Below are 18,569 nucleotides of genomic sequence, written 5' to 3' on the forward strand. Positions count from 1 at the left end.
ATCAAGAGTTGCAGGTGATCTCAAAGTAATTTAGAGAATTAATGTTTAGGGCATATAGAAGTTACCATTCAAACATATAAGACAACTAAACGTTTGTTTAATTTTAAAGATATGAATGAATTAGTACTTTTTATATCTTGTTCTCATTTGAAAAGTTAGAATTTTGTTTCAACTATGTAACATCGTTTGGACAGTAAAGAGCTTATAGTGCCACCTAATGGATCTCAATAATAACAATCTCCCGTATAACCCATTAATATTTTTAGACCACACACAATGCAAAACTAAGTTTGCTTTCAGAAAAGATTCAATACAATGATAACATGAATGTAACGAGTATTTATTACGGCACCGCAGGGCGTTTGAATGGTTTGAACTGTGCAATAAGATACAAATAGTTCCATTCCATCGGTTTGTTATCCATCCATTCCGGCCACGGTTTACGATAAACTTTGGCGTTGCTTACCGGCTCGCCTTCCCCATTTGTGGGAAGGGCGGGCCTTGTATGCACTGCAGCCTGCTACAGGGATACCAAGATGGAAATCCAGGGGCTTTCTGATGCCCAAAACATTTACTATCAACATGGCGCCCCACGTAGAACAGGCTCGTCTCAGTTTAGGACAACGACACTTTCTCGCTCCATTTCGAACGAGAACGAAGCAGAGGACAATTTGGAATCGCACGAACTGCAAAGCAACAACAACAATAGGCCGAGGACATCTCCATTTCGCCTGCTGGTAGAAAATGGCAGCGGTGTTTGCCTGCCCGTCTGCAAGCAGGACGGTAAAAATAATAGCCCTCTTCAAGCCCAAACAGCGAGTGTGGGACTCCGTAACGTGAATACTTTGAAAGAAAGGGAGCTAAACACACAACTGCCTCCACAAGATTTGAGGACGGGTTACAAATATGATGTTGAAAGTGGGGATAGCATATTGCAAATGGCGTTGCCTTTCTTTGAGGGGGAAGAGGAACATTCGCAGCAACTGCAAACTGCGGTTTTACGGCAGCAACATGAAGACGGCGCCTCCCTGTTGCAGTCATTGGCGAGCGAGAGCACGGCGGCCTACAGGAGCAACACCACGGTTAGCGCGAATAAAAACACAGAGGGATTGTATGTGGTTTTCAACATTGTCCAAGAGGATGGAAATGACACAAATAAAGACAGACTGGGGAATCCATCCAAAGATGGAGATACAATAATCGGTAAGAAGCCTGAAGATTCCAAAATCATTCCATGTAATTCGATGGAGGTTCAAAACACCAATACCCTTATTGAATCAGACGAGAATTTGAACAATTTAGCAGGCAGGGCCTTGAAAATAACTGCTCCTCAGTGTAGTGCATTAATTTCAAGCTCAAATAATGAGGGTGAGGCAACTGTACCGAATGAAAAACAGTCTATGTGTTATGAAACGGAGAATGAAAACGCTGTTTTGACAAACGAATATGGCGATAACATATGCGGCCACCTTGACAACATTGACAGTGGCGCGGCAGACGAATTACTTTCTCAGCCCGAAGCTAGAGAACGCAGTGCCTTGATTTCAGAAAACACCTATATCGTGGAAATGAGCGACACGATGGACACTTCCGACTTCATTTCCGACCCTGGAACGAGCCTCTCTGCTTCCGCCAATGCAGATGGGGCCTCTGCCAACGAGACTTTCTCTGGAACCATCATGATAAACAACCAAAGCATCATAGTAACCATAGAAAACGGGATACTGACTCTAGCAGCACCTCCAGAGGGTTACACCCACAAAGATGACGGAATGGTCGGCTTGAAGGAACACCTTGGAATGAAAGACAATGAGGACATAGTGCTTCTCAACTATGACAGCGGGACCAAATCCATTGGGAAAATCAGCAATGTGGCAGTTATTCGGACTGGTCACCACGAAGAGCCTAGGCTTGGCATGTCCGCAAGCGACTCCGAACTGGCTCTGGCTGACCACTGTTCATTGTCAGAGTTTGGCGCCTCTCTGGACTCGTGCCCAGTCATCAAGCAGGAGAGTGGGACACTGTGTGCCATAAGCGAGGGTGACTTGGTGTCCCTGCGCCCAGAGGGTTCTTTCGTCGACTGTGTCGACAACGACGACTTCCAGCCTGTCAGCTTCATCGGTGCTTCAGGACTCTCCAAGAAAGGTGCCTTAGTCACAACGTACCGCTGCCCCCAGCCCGGCTGCCTCAGCACCTTCGACGCGCGCCAAAAGGTCAAGATGCACCTTCTCAACCACACTGAGGACCAGAGGCCCTTCAAATGCACCTTTGAGGGTTGCAGCTGGGCCTTCACCACCTCCTACAAGCTCAAACGCCACCTCCAGTCTCACGACAAGGTGCGGCCACACAAGTGCGAGTGGGAGGGCTGCGGCCGCCGCTTCACCACGGTCTACAACCTGAAGGCGCACGTGAAGCAGCACGACCAAGAGAACTCCTTTGTGTGCAAAATCTGCAGTGAGCGCTTCCGCAGTGCCACCCGGCTGACCAATCACCAGCGGGCCCATTTTGAACCCGAGAGGCCACACAAGTGCGAGTTTCCAGGTGAGGTGAACGTTGTTCAGGTGAAATGAATGTTCAGAATGATGTTTCAAGTTTCAATGTCCTATGTTGGCTTGTGTAGTCAAATGCCTTCAACTCGAAAGGCATTTCACTGTACTTGTGCATGTTACATTGAAACTTGAATCAACATTCTGAACATTCATTTCACCTGAACAACTATTTAATGGGCAATTCCTTGGTAACAGAATGATGTTGAGACTCACATTTTCACATTCACTTTAAACAGTCTATATGCACGTATATTCATATATTGTCACAGAATTTATAATTTTTTTCTGTGCGTGGGTATTTAACCTGTGTGTGTGTGTGTGTGTCTCCTCAGGTTGTGAGAAGACCTTCATCACCTACAGTGCCCTATTCTCCCACAACCGCACACACTTCCGCGAGACGGGCCAGTTTACCTGCACCTATCCGGGCTGCGACAAGCGCTATGACAAGGCCTGCCGCCTCAAGATCCACATGCGCAGCCACACAGGTACTTCATAGTGATTGATATGTTTATATAGCCTTAACACTTTTCCAAAGGTCTGAGTGCACTTTACATTGTCATGAGTAGCATCCACCTAAAATGTTCCCATACTACATCACGTTCAATTTTAACATTTAAAGTTGCTTAACGCTTTTTATAAGCTGAGCGAAAACTGCCACAGATGAATTTTGATTCAAAGTGACTAACAAAACTGTCACCACAAACTGCATGACCAAAAGTATGTGGACACCTGTTGTCGACCATCTCATTCCAATATTGTGGGCATTAATATGGAGTTGGTCCCTCCTTTGTTGCTTTAACAGCCTCCACTCTTCTGGGAAGGCTTTTCACTAGATGTTGGAACACTGCTTCATGGACTTGCTTCCATTCAGCAAGAGCGTTAGTGAGGTCGGGCACTGATGTTGGGCGATTAGGCCTGACTCGCAATCGGTGTGCCAATTCATCCCAAAGGTGCTCGATGGGGTTAAGGTCAGGGCTCTGTGCATGCCAGTCAAGTTCTTCCACACCAATCTCAACAAACCATTTCTGTATGGATGTTGCTTTGTGCACAGGGGCATTGACATGCTGAAACAGCATGGGCCTTCGACAAAGTTGGAGCACATAATAATAGTCTGGAATGTCATTCTAGGCTGTAGTGTTGATTTCCCTTCACTGGAACTAAGGGGCATAGTTCAAACCATGAAAAACAGCCCCAGACCATTAGTCTTCTTCCACCAAACTTTACAGTTGGCACTATGCATTGAGGCAGGTAGCGTTCTCATGGCATCCCCAAAACCCAGATTTGTCGGTCAGACTGCCAGATGGTGAAGCGGTATTCAAAACTCCAGAGAACGCGTTTCCACTGCTCCAGACGACATTTGGCATGGTGATCTTAGGCTTGTGTGCGGCTGCTCGGCCATGGAAACCCCATTTCATGAAGCTCCCGACGACCAGTTCTTGTGCCGATGTTGCTTCCAGTGGCAGTTTGAAACTCGGTAGTGAGTGTTGCAATCGAGGACAGACGATTTTTACGCTCTTCAGCACTCGGTGGTCCCGTTCTGTGAGCTTGTGTGGCCTACCACTTTGCGGCTGAGCAGTAACAGCAGTTACAGTTTACTGGGGCAGCTCTAGCAGGGCAGAAGTTTTGACGAACTGACTTGTTACAAAGGAGTAATCTATGACGGTGCCACGTTGAAAGCCACTGAGCTCTTCAGTATGGCCATTCTACTGACAATATTTTTCTTTGGAGGTTGTGTGCTCAAATTTGTACACCTTTCCGCCACAGTTGTGGCTGAAATAGCCACTGTTTTGAAGGCGTATCCACTTACTTTTGTATATATACTGTATATTCTACTGCACTGTTGTAGCTAGTAACATAAGCATTTCGCTGTACTTGCTATAACACCTGCAAATCTGTGTACACAACCAATAAATGCTCATGATATTGATATCAAAACACAGACACAAATCCATATTATGTTGTCCGTGTTTCACCAGTAGTATAGTTACTCATGCCTAGGCTAAGTCTTCTCTTTCGGTTTCAGGCGAGAGGCCATTCATCTGCGATTCAGAGGCCTGTGGCTGGTCCTTCACCAGCATGTCCAAGTTACTTAGGCACAAAAGGTAACTTAATGCTGTCCCTCACTCAACTTTCCATCCCTGAGTTGTTTAGGTATTGTGATGGTGTGGGTCCTCTGTTCTAGTTTAGGGCCTCTCATAACTGTCCTACCAAATTGTCACTCTTGTTTGAAAGTGTTGGATTTTTAGTTCAGAGTCATACACTTCCCTAATTGATAATGTGGTAATAATAAAAAGGTAATTTATCATAAGTTTTATCCAAAGCATCTTGCCATTACAAAACACATCCAGTTTTATGTGTTCCTTTCTGGAATGCCAGCAAACCCATAGCTCAAACTCCCTGAGCCATAGGAGTAAGCATTCCATTATATTTGTATACATATGACGAAAGAATTTAACCTTGGACCACATAGACCGCACCAACCCCCCCCCCCCCCCCCGCCCTCTGTTATTTCAGGAAGCATGATGACGACAGGCGCTTCACCTGCCCAGAGGAGGGCTGTGGAAAGTCCTTCACCCGGGCAGAGCACCTCAAGGGCCACAGCATCACCCACCTGGGCACCAAGCCCTTTGAGTGCCACGTAGATGGTAGGTGTCATCATGAGATACTCTAGGATCATCGTTTGCCATAGTGAATAAGATTAGCCGACATGGACAGGGGAGGCCCGATCCTAGTTCATCACTGCTATGGTCTATTCTGAGACGCTTTATGAATACAGGCCTTGTTCTCTTACCGTTGGCTTCGTCCTTTTATCCATGTAGGGTTAATCAAAACATACATTTCCCCCTTTTAAAGTATTTTTGGACTGAACTGCTTTTGGTTGATCGTTGGATATGCCCTTCTCTCTAAAGTGCCTCTGATAAATGTGTCTTACGTGTGTGTGCCTGTGTAGGTTGCAGTGCCAAGTTCTCAGCACGGAGCAGCCTGTATATCCACTCGAAGAAGCACAAGCAAGACGCGGGTAGCCTGAGGACGTGTTGCCCCGTGGCCAACTGCAGCAAGCACTTTTCCTCCCGCAGTAGCCTCAAGAGCCACATGCTCAAACACCACCACCTCAGCCCCGGTACGGATCACACACACATACTCTGTTCCTCAAGAAACACATGCTCAAACACCCCCACTGCCTGTGTAATGACTGTGTCTCTTTCGTCCAATCAGACGTGCTAAGCCAGCTGGAGGCCACACCCACGCTGACCCCCAGCAGCGAGCTGGTCAGCGGAGCCACTGCCACAGGAACTGGTTCGGGAGTCACCGGAAGCGACCAGCTTGCCAACCTGGACCTCAGCTCCCTGTTCTCTGCTGTGCTTGGGGGTCCTGCGCCCACCACCCACGGGGTCGGGGTGCCCGTGGGCAGCGCAGGGCCAGCAGGCTCCTTCGCCATGGACTTGTCCCTGGTCAGCTCAGGCATCCTCACCATCGACCCAGCCTCGGTTGGCACCGCCCTGGGCACGTCCGGGCACGGTGCTACCAGGGCCAAAGCCTCCGTGGACCCGCTAATCCTGGCGGAAGGGGCGGACATGGGCCACCTGGAGGGGACAGTTGGAGTCCTCCCCCCGCAGGGCACACTCAACCTGGACGACGTGCAGACAGTCACCCCCGAAGCCCTCAGCTCCCTTACGGCCCTCACCATGCAGGCTGCCACATCCACCGCAGACCATCATACACTCACACACACCCTCAGTTCCTCCAGCACATTGGCTGCCGAGCCCTCACCCCTGGCTGCGCCCCCTGGGCCCAAGCTCCTCTCGTCCCCCTCTAAGGTGACTGAGGCTGGAGGGAGCAGGGGTGGCAGCGGGCCTCTCTTGGGCTGTGTGGAGGTGCTGGGGCAGCAGGGGGGGGGCAAGGTGCTGACCCAGTTTGTGTTCCCTGGCAGTGGCTGCACGTTCAGCCCACAGAAAGAGCCTGAGCTCAGCCACAGCTCGGCAGTCTCGCCCTGCTCCTTCCTGGTGAGTGGCTTACTAACTAACGCTCTGGTTACAGCATTTGAAGAATGAAATTCAAATAACCGTGTTTTCCCTTAATTTGACATTCAGTTGAGATAAGATGTTGTTATTTTTCCTCGTTTCTTTACATGTTCCGAGTTACGGCAGTTGTTTCGTGTGTCACGTTTTTCCCCATCTGCCTTGTAGGAAAGTAGTGGCTCAGCGCGGACTGACTACAGAGCTATCCAGCTGGCCAAGAAGAGGAAACAGAGAGGCCCCACCGCCTGCTCAGGTAAATGTATAGCCCACATTCCACTCACAATTTGGCTCATTTTTATTCATAGACCTAAATAAAGAGCATCATAGGAACTCGAGGTCGACCGATTATAATTTTTCAATGCCGATACCGATAATTGGAGGACCAAAAAAGCCGATGCTGATTAATCAGATTTAAAAAAAAAAAAAATTATGTATTTATTTGTTATAATGACAATTACAACAATACTGAGTGAACACTTATTTTAACTTTATTTGTAATAATGAAACATGTTCAATTTGGTTTAAATAATGCAAAAACAAAGTGTTGGAGAAGAAAGTAAAAGTGCAATATGTGCTATGTAAGAAAGCTAACGTTTCAGTTCCTTGCTCAGAACATGAGAACATATGAAAGCTGGTGGTTCCTTTTAACATGAGTCTTCAATATTTCCAGGTAAGAAGTTTTAGGTTGTAGTTATTATAGGAATTATAGGACTATTTCCCTCAATACCATTTTTATTTCATCAACCTTTGACTATTGGATGTTCTTATAGGCACTTTAATATTGCCAGTGTAACATTATAGCTTCCGTCCCTCTCCTCGCTCCTCCCTGGGCTCGAACCAGGAACACAACGACAACAGCCACCCTCGAAGCAGCGTTACCCATGCAGAGCAAGGGAAACAACCACTGCAAGGCTCAGAGCGAGTGACGTTTGATACGCTATTAGCGCGCGCTAACTAGCTAGCCATTTCACTTCAGTTACACCAGCCTCATCTCGGTTGTTGATAGGCTTGAAGTCATAAACAGCGCAATGCTTGACGCACAACGAAGAGCTGCTGGCAAAACTCACAAGTGCTGTTTGAATGAATGTTTACGCGCCTGCTTCTGCCTACCACCGCTCGCTCAGTCAGATACTTAGATACTTGTATGCTCAGGCAGATTATATGCAACGCAGGACACGCTAGATAATATCTAGTAATATCATCAACCATGTGTAGTTAACTTCTTATGGTATAGGTGACGCTTGCGTCCCACTTGGCCAAAAGCCAGGGAAAATGCAGCGCGGCAAATTCAAATAAAATGATATAAATATCTAACTTTCATTAAATCACACATGTAAGATACTAAATTAAAGCTACACTCGTTGTGAATCCAGACAACATTTCAGATTTAAAAAAGGCTTTTCGGCGAAAACATAAGCTATTATCTGATGATAGCACAACAGTAAACAAAGATGGTAGCATATTTCAACCCTGCAGGCGCTACACAAAACGCAGAAATACAATATAAAACATGCCTTACCTTTGACGAGCTTATTTTGTTGGCACTCAATATGTCCCATAAACATCCCAATTGGTCCTTTTGTTCGATTAATTCCATCCATATATATCCAAAATGTCCATTTATTTGGCGCGTTTGATCCAGAAAAAAACAGCTTCCAAATTCCGCAACGTCACTACAAAATATATAAGTTGGCTGTAAACTTTGCCAAAACATTTCAAACTACTTTTGTAATACAACTTTAGGTATTTTTAAACGTTAATAATAGATCAAATTGAAGATGGGTCTATCTGTGTTCAATACAGGAAGACAACAAACCAGCTACTTTTCAAGTCTTGCGCAACTCTCAACAGTGTTACGCAGTTCCTAGATGGCCGTACTACTTCATTGCACAAATGAATAACCTCAACCAAATCCCAAAGACTGGTGACATCCAGTGGAAGCGGTAGGAACTGAAAACAAGTTCCTAAGAAATGTCGTTTCCCAATGAGAGCTCAGTGAACAGACAGACCTAAAAAAATAAAAATCTGAACTGTTAGTCCTCTGTGTTTTGCCTGCTACATAAGTTCTGTTATACTCACAGACATGATTCAAACAGTTTTAGAAACTTCATAATTTTCTATCCAAATCTACTAATAATACGCATATCTTATATTCTTGGCATGAGTAGCAGGAAGTTGAAATTGGGCACTCTATTTATCCAAAAGTGAAAATGCTGCCCCCTATACCTTAAGAAGTTAACCCACCGTTCCTAGGCCGTCATTGAAAATAAGAATGTGTTCTTAACTGACTTGCCTATTTAAATAAAGGTATATAAAACCATTTTTATCTGCGCCCAAAAATACCGATTTCCCGATTGTTATGAAAACTTGAAATCGGCCCTAATTAATCAGCCATTCCGATTAATCGGTCGACCTCTAATAGGAACTTCTCATATGATTATGATTATGCTCCTGTTTTATCTGTCGTCGAGAAATAGAGCATCATTAAAGATACGGTACTAGTCTCATATGATTTAGCCTCTAGTAGTAATAGTTTGAACTATTTAATCCTTTCTTGTTACAGGGAGCTCAGGATTGGGTCAGAGGAAGAGTAAAGGCGGCAAGGCCAGCAGTGCCTCAGCGCCATTGGTTCCCACAAGCGCCCGTTTTGGGGAAGGTTCTGCAACTGCCAATGGGGGGCTGACTATCCGTGACCCTGTCACCGGAGCCCAGTATGTGCAGATCCAACTCTTGCAGGTGAGAAGGTTCTCCTACCAGGACATTTGGAATGCTAGCCCAACGTTTTAATTTATAAGGCACAGACAAGAATGCTGATGAGGAAGGCATGTATTACAGACCAAAATAAAATATACGAGTGTGTCCATGCATGACCATTGGAATGTTTGAATCCTTTTTAATGTGATTTGTGTATTCAAATTAAGTATTTAAAATGTGTGTGTGTGTGTAAGGACGACCCTCCCAGCGACGGAGATCTAGCCTTCCAGCTGAGCTCCCAGCCCTCCAGCTCCCACTCCCAACTCACCGTGGACCTTCCCGTCAACATCCTACAGGTGGGCTTTTTTTGCAGATAGAATTAGTAATATATTTTATTTGTGACTCTGGTTTTCAAAAAACCCAAAATGCCAATGACTGTGCAGCCAAATTGCCGTGGACTGAAGCAATGTCCATCTAAGCTGCGCGCGTGCTCTGCAACTCACTTCCTCCGAGACTGCTGCGCAGAAGAAATGCAAGAGATGCAATGTTTTTTTTTGTGATTGAATCAACATTATATCTGCCCCTTTTCAATGCAACAAAACAAATCTAACTTTGCAAGATTAGGTCTGATTTTTGTTGCATGACCAGAGCGCAACAGAGTGAATGTGTCACCCATGAGTGGCCAATGGTGTTATAGACCAAGTACAAAATCATTAATTAATGTTAACCCCTTTATAATGTAAAAACGTTTTTAAGCCTCATGCAGTGTAGGCCTGCATTGAACACCACATACAGGCTATATCATAGAAATCAAAAACTATTTCCATATGAAAAGGTTATGGGATTTGCGCCATTGGTTTTGTTGGTAGGCCTACATTATGCCCAAATAGCCACAATAGCCTATTGGCTACTGTCTAAAACTGTAAGGGTACAGCCTCAATGTTCACTGTAAACATGTCCCAGAAGTTGCTCAAAATTCTCACTATGTTCAAGTTTCTGCTCACAAGACCTAAAATTTGCTCAGTGCCTCAAAAAGTTTGAGGGAACACCGGTCTGAGGGCCTGTGCCCATTCTCTTTTGATTTACTTAACTGGACAAGACAAACTAATTTCACATAGCTAGTCAGATATCAAATTTTATTTATCACAAGCTTCGTTAACAGCAGGTGTAGACTAACAGCAAAATGCTTACATAAGGCCCCTCCCAACAATGCAGAGAGAAAAATATCAATAATAAAAATAACAGAAGGAATAAATACACAATGAGTAACGATAACTTGGCTGTATACACTGGGTACAGAGTCGGAGGTAATTGAGGTGGATATGTACATGGAAGTATGGATAAATTGACTAGACAACAGGATAGATAATAAACGGTAACAGCAGCATATGTGATAACTCAAAAAGTGTCAATGCAGATAGTCCGGGTAGTTATTGCTTAACTAAACACAAATATAAACGTATTATGTCAATTGTTGGTCCCATATTTCATGAACTGAAATAAAAAATAAGCACAGAAAATTCCATAAGCACAGAAAGTTTATTTTTCTCAGATTTTGTGCACAAATTTGTTTGCGTCCCTGTTAGTGTGCATTTCTCATTTGCCAAGATAATCCATCTAACTGACAAGTGTGGCATATCAAGAAGAAGATTATACAGCATGATCGTTACACAGTTGCACCTCATGCTGGGGACAAAAGGCCACTCTAAAATGTGCAGTTTTGTCTCACAACACAATGCCACAGATGTCTCATGTTTTGAGATGGTGTGCAATTGGCATGCTGACTGCAGGAATGTCGACCAGAGATTTGCCAGAGAATTTAATGTTCATTTCTCTACCAAAAGCCGCCTCCGTCGTTTTAGAGAATTTGGCAGGACATCCAACCAGCCTCGCAACCGCAGATCACGTGTAACCATGCCAGCCAAGGGCCTCCACTTCCGGCTTCTTTACCTGCGGGATGGTCTGAGACCAGCCACCCGGACTGCTGGTGAAACTGGTGCTCACACCAGATACTGACTGGTATTCTGATCCATGCCCCTCTTTTTATTTTTTTATTTTAGGTACACTACATGACAATGTATGTGGACACCTGCTTATCGAACGTATAGTTCTAAAATCAAGGCCATTAATCTGGAGTTGGTTCCCCCTATGCTGCATTTACAGCCTCCACTCTTCTGAGGAGGTTTTCCACTAGATGTTGGAACATTACTGTGGGGACTTGCTTCCATTCAGCCACGAGCATTAGTGAGGTCGGACACTGATGTTGGGCGATGAGGTTCATCTGCCACACCTAAAGCCTATTATCGTAGGAAGTTGCTATAGGTGCTAAAAGTCAGTATTTGGACTGTGTGAAATGTTGAATAATGTATGTGATATCAACAGAGGTACAGTGGGGCAAAAATGTATTTAGTCAGCCACCAATTGTGCAAGTTCTCCCACTTAAAAAGATGAGTAGCCTGTAATTTTCATCATAGGTACACTTCAACTATGACAGACAAAATTAGAAAAATAGATCCAGAAAATCACATTGTAGGGTTTTTAATTAATTTATTTGCAAATTATGGTGGGAAAAAAGTATTTGGTCACCTTCAAACAAGCAAGATTTCTGGCTCTCAAAGACCTGTAACTTCTTCTTTAAGAGGCTCCTCTGTCCTCCACTCATTACCTGTATTAATGGCACCTGTTTGAAACTTGTTATCAGTGTAAAAGACACCTGTCCACAACCTCAAACAGTCACACTCCAAACTCCACTATGGCCAAGACCAAAGAGCTGTCAAAGGATACCAGAAACAAAATTGTAGACCTGCACCAGGCTGGGAAGACTGAATCTGCAATAGGTAAGCAGCTTGGCTTGAAGAAATTAATTGTGGGAGCAATTATTAGGAAATGGAAGACATACAAGACCACTGATAATCTCCCTCGATCTGGGGCTCCACGCAAGGTCTCACCCCGTGGGGTCAAAATGATCACAAGAACGGTGAGCAAAAATCCCAGAACCACACAGGGGGACCTAGTGAATGACCTGCAGAGATCTGGGACCAAAGTAACAAAGCCTACCATCAGTAACACACTACGCCGCCAGGGACTCAAATCCTGCAGTGCCAGACGTGTCCGCCTGCTTAAGCCAGTACATGTCCAGGGCCGTCTGAAGTTTGCTAGAGAGCATTTGGATGATCCAGAAGAAGATTGAGGAATGTCATATGGTCAGTTGAAACCAAAATATAACTTTTTGGTAAAAACTCAACTCGTTGTGTTTGGAGGAGAAATAATGCTGAGTTGCATCCAAAGAACACCATACCTACTGTGAAGCATGGGGGTGGAAACATCATGCTTTGGGGCTATTTTTCTGCAAAGGGACCAGGACGACTGATCCGTGTAAAGGAAAGAATGAATGGGGCCATGTATCGTGAGATTGAGTGAAAACCTCCTTCCATCAGCAAGGGCATTGAAGATGAAACGTGGCTGGGTCTTTCAGCATGACAATGATCCCAAACACACCGCCCGGGCAACGAAGGAGTGGCTTCGTAAGAAGCATTTCAAGGTCCTGGAGTGGCCTAGCCAGTCTCCAGATCTCAACCCCATAGATCATATTTGTAGGGAGTTGAAAGTCCGTGTTGCCCAGCAACAGCCCCAAAACATCACTGCTCTAGAGGAGATCTGCATGGAGGAATGGGCCAAAATACCAGCAACAGTGTGTGAAAACCTTGTGAAGACTTACAGAAAACGTTTGACCTCTGTCATTGCCAACAAAGGGTATATAACAAAGTATTGAGAAACTTTTGTTATTGACCAAATACTTATTTTCCACCATAATTTGCAAATAAATTCATAAAAAAATCCTACAATCTAATTTTCTGGATTTTTTTTTTCTAATTTTGTCTGTCATAGTTGAAGTGTACCTATGATGAAAATTACAGGCCTCTCTCGTCTTTTTAAGTGGGAGAACTTGCACAATTGGTGGCTGACTAAATACTTTTTTGCCCCACTGTATATTATCTGGGTAACCTAAATATTGACTGCTTGTCATCAAGCTGCCCACTCAAAAATAATCTTCAAGCTGTAACCACTGCCTGCAATATGCTTCAAGGCATCAGTCAACCTCCCAGGGTATTTACAAACAGGAACTAAATCACCCAGGTGTATTGATCACACCTTTACTAATGTTGCAGAAATTGCCTTTATAGCAGTATCCACACCAATTGGATGTAATGATTACAATGTCCATATCTAGCCCAAAGTTCCAAAGAATGGATCTAAAATTGTGTGTTAACGATCATACAAGAGGTTTTGCTGGGATTCCTATATCGAAGATGTGAAAAATAATGTGTAATGAGGAACATCCGGACGCTGCACTTGAAGCATTTATGAAACGGCTTCTTCCGGTTACTGCTAGGCAAGCGCCCGTCAAGAAACTGACTGTTAGAACTGCCAAATCCCTATGGATAGATGATTCATTGATAAACTGTATGGCTGAGAGGGATGAGGCAAAGGAAATGGCAAATACAGTGCCTTCGGGAAGTACTCAGACCCGTTGACTTTTTCCACATTTTGTTATATTACAGCCTTATTCTAAAATTGATTGACAACAATTCCTCAGCAATCTACACACACATACTCCATAATGACTAAGCAAAAACAGGTTTTTAGACAGTTTTGCAAATGTATTAAAAAATAAACATACCTTATTTACATAAGTATTCAGACCCTTTACTATGAGACTAAGGTGCTTCCTGTTTCCATTGATCATCCTTGAGATGTTTCTACAACTTGATTGGAGGCCACCTGTGGTAAATTCAATTGATTGGACATGATTTGGAAATTCACACACCTGTCTTGTTAGGTTCTAAATATCAGAGTAAGAACTCGACGGACACTATGAAAGCTTAAACCAAGTTTATTAATCCCAGAGGATTGAACAGCTGAACAGACAGACTTGGTTCTATGGTTCTACCATTGGTGGCATATATATATATATATCCCAATTTGGGGTGGAGTCTCCTCTCTCTTGCTAAACATTGAATCTTTATTGCTAGGCAGAAAATGAAGATACAGGCAATAAATGGTTCATTCTCCCTTAATGTGACTTCACCTCGACCCCCTTCATCACTAATCCATGGCTCTCCCCCCTTATCAGTGCTGCCACATGATTGTTTTCCCTACACTCAGTACATTCCAAGCTTAATTGCATTGATCATATGCATTCCTCCTACAGATACCCATTAACTTCTGGTGTAGACCATAGACTATGGCACACCTCATGTCTCTAGCATAACAAATTATTAATATTTGATGTTTAGAAATCTGATCCATCGCTATAAATTGCCCCACAGTTGACAGTGCATGTCAGAGCAAAATCCAAGCCATGAGGTCAAAGGAATTGTCCGTAGAGCTCCGACACAGGATTGTGTCGAGACACAGATTTGGGGAAGGGTACCAAAATATGTTTGAAGCATTGAAGAAAACAGTGGCCTCCATCATTCTTAAATGGAAGAAGTTTGGAACCACCAAGACTCTTCCTAGAGCTGGCCGCCCGGCCAAACTGAGCAAACGGGTGAGAAGAACCCAATGGTCACACTGACAGAGCTCAAGAGTTCCTCTGTGGAGATAGGAGAACCTTCCAGAAGGACAAACATCTCTGCAGCACTCCACCTATTAGGCCTTTATGGTAGTGGCCAGACGGAAGCCAGTCCTCAGTAAAAGACACATGACAGGCCACTTGGAGTTTGCCAAAAGGCACCTAAAAGACTCTCAGACCATGAGAAACTAGATTTGCTGGTCTGATGAAACCAAGATTAATCTCTTTGGCCTGAATGCCAAAGGTCACGTCTGGAGGAAACCTGGCACCATCCCTACGGTGAAGCCTGGTGGTGGCATCATGCTGTAGGGATGTTTTTCAGCAGTAGGGACTGGGAGACTAGTCAGGATTGAGGGGAAAAGATTAACAGGGTAAAGTACAGAGATCCTTGATGAAAACCTGCTCCAGAGTGCTCAGGACCTCAGACTGGGGTTAAGGTAAATCTTCCTACAGGACAATGCCAAGACAACGCAGGAGTGGCTTCGGAACAAGTCTCTGAATGTCCTTGAGTGGCCCAGCCAGAGCCCGGACTTGAACCTGATCAAACATCTCTGGAGAGACCTGAAAATAGCTGTGCAGCAACGCAATCACTGCCAAAGGTGCTTCAAAGTACTGAGTAAAGGGTCTGAATACTTATATTAAAAATAAAATAATCACATTTACGTATTTGCAACAATGTCTTTGCTTTGTCATTATGGGGTATTGTGTGTAGATTGAGGTGGGAGAGAAATTATTTTAGTAAATTTAAGGCTGTAACGTAACAAAATGTGGAAAAAGTCAAGGGGTCTGTATACTTTCCGATGGCACTATAAGTCTGACAACACAGCCGACTGGCAAACGTACAGAAAAATCAGAAATCGCGTAGCTAAACAAAAAAAGAAGAAACTATACTATGGAACAAAGATGAATGATAGTAAAAAGCTCTGGAGTACTTTAAAATCAATTCTAGGCAAAAAAATCCAACTGCTCCATCCTCCATTGAGTCAGATGGCTTGTTGCCAACCATTTTAATAACTTGTTTGTTGACAAGATTAGCAGACTTAGGTATGACATGCAAAAATCAAATGCTGAGCCTTTACATTCATGCATGATAGACCAAATAATGAAAGACAAGCATTGTAGTTTTGCGTTCCACAAAGTGGGACTCAATAAGGACAATCCACCGGGTACCAACAATCTGGATGGTACATTTCTGAGGTTGGTAGCAGAATAGATTGTGAATCCTGTTTGCCACATATTCGATTTTAAGCCTAGAAGACAGTGTGTGTGCCTTCAGACCTGGTGGAAGGCAAAGGGCATTCTGCTACATAAAAATAGAAGAGCACCCTTTAATGGTACAATCAGTCTGTTACAAGTGCTTAGCAAACGTTTTGAAAAAATAGTTTGATGAAATAGTTATTTTACAGAAAACAGACTTCCAGCATGCTTATAGGGAAGGGCACTCAACATGCTCGGCACTGACAAAAATGACTCCTAATAGACTGAAAGAAATTGATAGTAAGGAGATTGTGGGAGCTGTTTTGTTAGACTTCAGTGCAGCTTTCGATGTCATTGATCATAACCTATTGCTGAAAAAATGTGGGCTTTATTGATTATCATCCTCTGCCTTATTATGGATTGAGAGTTACTTATCTAGTAGAACACAGGGTCTTCGTTAAATCGAAGCCTCTCATGCAAATTCGGTTGTGTGGTGTTCCGCAGGGCAGTACAAATTACCTTCCTCTGACCTTGAATAAAGCCTGCGTGTGTGTGTGTGCGCTGACAACTCGAACAGTATACACGTCGGCTGCAACAGTAAGACACGGAGACGCTCAACAGTCAGTTTTGGAATGTGTAACTAGCCATAGGCTGGTTCTAAATATCTCGTACCAAAAGCATCATTTTTGGGACAAGTCACTCAATGCTGAACCTCATTTAGAGCTATTGAATAATGTGGCGATTGAGCAAGTTGAGATTAAACTGCTGGGTGTAACCCTAGATAGCAAGCTTTCATTGTCAAAACAGCTGTGTGGTCATGTGTGGCAAAGAAGGACATGCTGTAGGTGAATTGCAGTTGGTCCAGAACAGAGAAGCACATATCGATCACAGTTAATGTACACGGAGAGAAGGTATCAGTAACATGCATGTCAGTCTCTCCTGGCTCAAAGTTGAGAGATTGACTGTGTCACTATGGGTCTTTTTGCGTCACTATGGGTCTTTGTGCAAGGTATTGATGTGTTGAAGGTACCGAACTGTCTGTTCAAGCAGTTGGCACACAGTTCGGACACTCATCGGTACAACACCAGACATGCAACCAGAGGTCTCTTCTGTCTGCAAGTCCACAACAGAGGCTGGGAAAAGTGCAGTATTAAATAGAGCCATGACTACATGGAACTCTCTGCCACCCCAGGTAACTCAAGTTAGCAATAAAACCAGTTTTTTTTTTTTTTTTTTTTTTTTTTTTTTTTACCAAAAAACAGCAAAAGAACACCTTACTGCACAAAGGGGGCTGTGAAGAGACACAGCCATTTTATATATCTTGTATTGTAATTTGCACTGTAGATATTGTGTGTGTATATACTGATATAGGCTGTCTGATGTCAGTGAATGAATGTCAGTGATTGGTGTGTGTTTGTTTGTACTGTAGTTAACATTGAAGTAAAGGAGTCATTTCTTTCTGCCTTTCCTCAGGAACCTCCTGCTTTGACAGAGGATGACAATGGCTCGGACAACTCCCAGTTCACAGGAAGCACCATCAACCTGCAGGACCTGGAGTGAGGAGTAGAAGGGAGGAGATGGTCAGCCCAGAGCCAGGGATCAATGTCCTCTGAGAAAGATGAGGGCTAGTGGGGCGCTAGAGAAAATGGTGGATAATTGGGAGGCAGCGTTTTAACCCAAGACATCCACCGTCCCCTGCCAACTCAACAGAGAAAACAACCTCACTCTCTCCAACAATGTTATGAGACTGATGTTAAAACAACATCTTCCCCTACAAGAAGATGGTTTCTTAATCTTTCCTGCATTCAATGTTTCTGATTATCTCTGGTGTGGGGAAACGCGAGATGAGAAAGTTCTGTATATCTGGGGTGTGGATGAAGTGGAACCCAGAACCAAATGCACCTTGGGATGAATTGAATCATAAATAAGGGAAAGTTACATTTGGGGACTTTATTTCTCTCACTTTATACTGTATTTCAGAAATCCCTTTTTGTACCACAATCATTATTGCGAGAGACTGTTGTGTTATTGCACATCCAGTAGGTCCCTCGTGTCTCTTGTCAAACTGACGTTTTGTCAGTCGCCGCTACGGTGCCATATTCCAGCCACTCGTTCGCAGTGTGCTGTTGTCAGAGCTTCTGTCTAGGAGGCCTTATAGACATGAAATACTTTACTCCCAGAACCATTGAGCATATGCTTTTTGTTAGACTTTTATTTTGTTCTTACTATTTTCTTTTGGGGGAGGGGGGGGGTAGATTTATTTTTCTACTGCTGTGTCTTATATGAACTACGGTTGAGTGAGACTTGAGCGGTCCTTGTTGAAAACATGTTGCCGGTCCACTTGTTTATAATGTCTAATGCTTATCAATATGTCATGACTTCCATCTACTTGTTATTTATTATCTTTGGTTTACCAAATGGCTGAATCCAAACGCCAAGAGTTTGAATAAACGATCAAAGCACAATTATATTTATTTTGTACTGTCTTTTTTTTGGTGTCTTTTATAGTATTTCTGTAGAACTTAGAAATCTTAA

At 43.8% G+C, this 18,569-nt stretch overlaps 1 protein-coding gene across 1 annotated transcript; it reads left to right on the forward strand.

Moving 5' to 3' along the window:
* Positions 1-271: 271 nt before the first annotated feature.
* On the forward strand, positions 272-18,504 carry si:dkey-156n14.3 (zinc finger protein ZXDC). Its single transcript, XM_036949956.2, has 10 exons — positions 272-2,541; positions 2,882-3,034; positions 4,573-4,651; positions 5,064-5,194; positions 5,500-5,670; positions 5,766-6,553; positions 6,737-6,821; positions 9,132-9,304; positions 9,517-9,618; positions 17,508-18,504. The coding sequence occupies exons 1-10, from the start codon at positions 537-539 to the stop codon at positions 17,592-17,594; spliced, it is 3,774 nt and encodes a 1,257-aa protein (XP_036805851.2). The 5' UTR covers positions 272-536; the 3' UTR covers positions 17,595-18,504.
* Positions 18,505-18,569: the final 65 nt, after the last annotated feature.

The sequence above is a fragment of the Oncorhynchus mykiss genome, chromosome 17 (genome assembly GCF_057628025.1).
Source record: "Oncorhynchus mykiss isolate SJ-2025 chromosome 17, ASM5762802v1, whole genome shotgun sequence".
Lineage (NCBI taxonomy): Eukaryota > Metazoa > Chordata > Actinopteri > Salmoniformes > Salmonidae > Oncorhynchus > Oncorhynchus mykiss.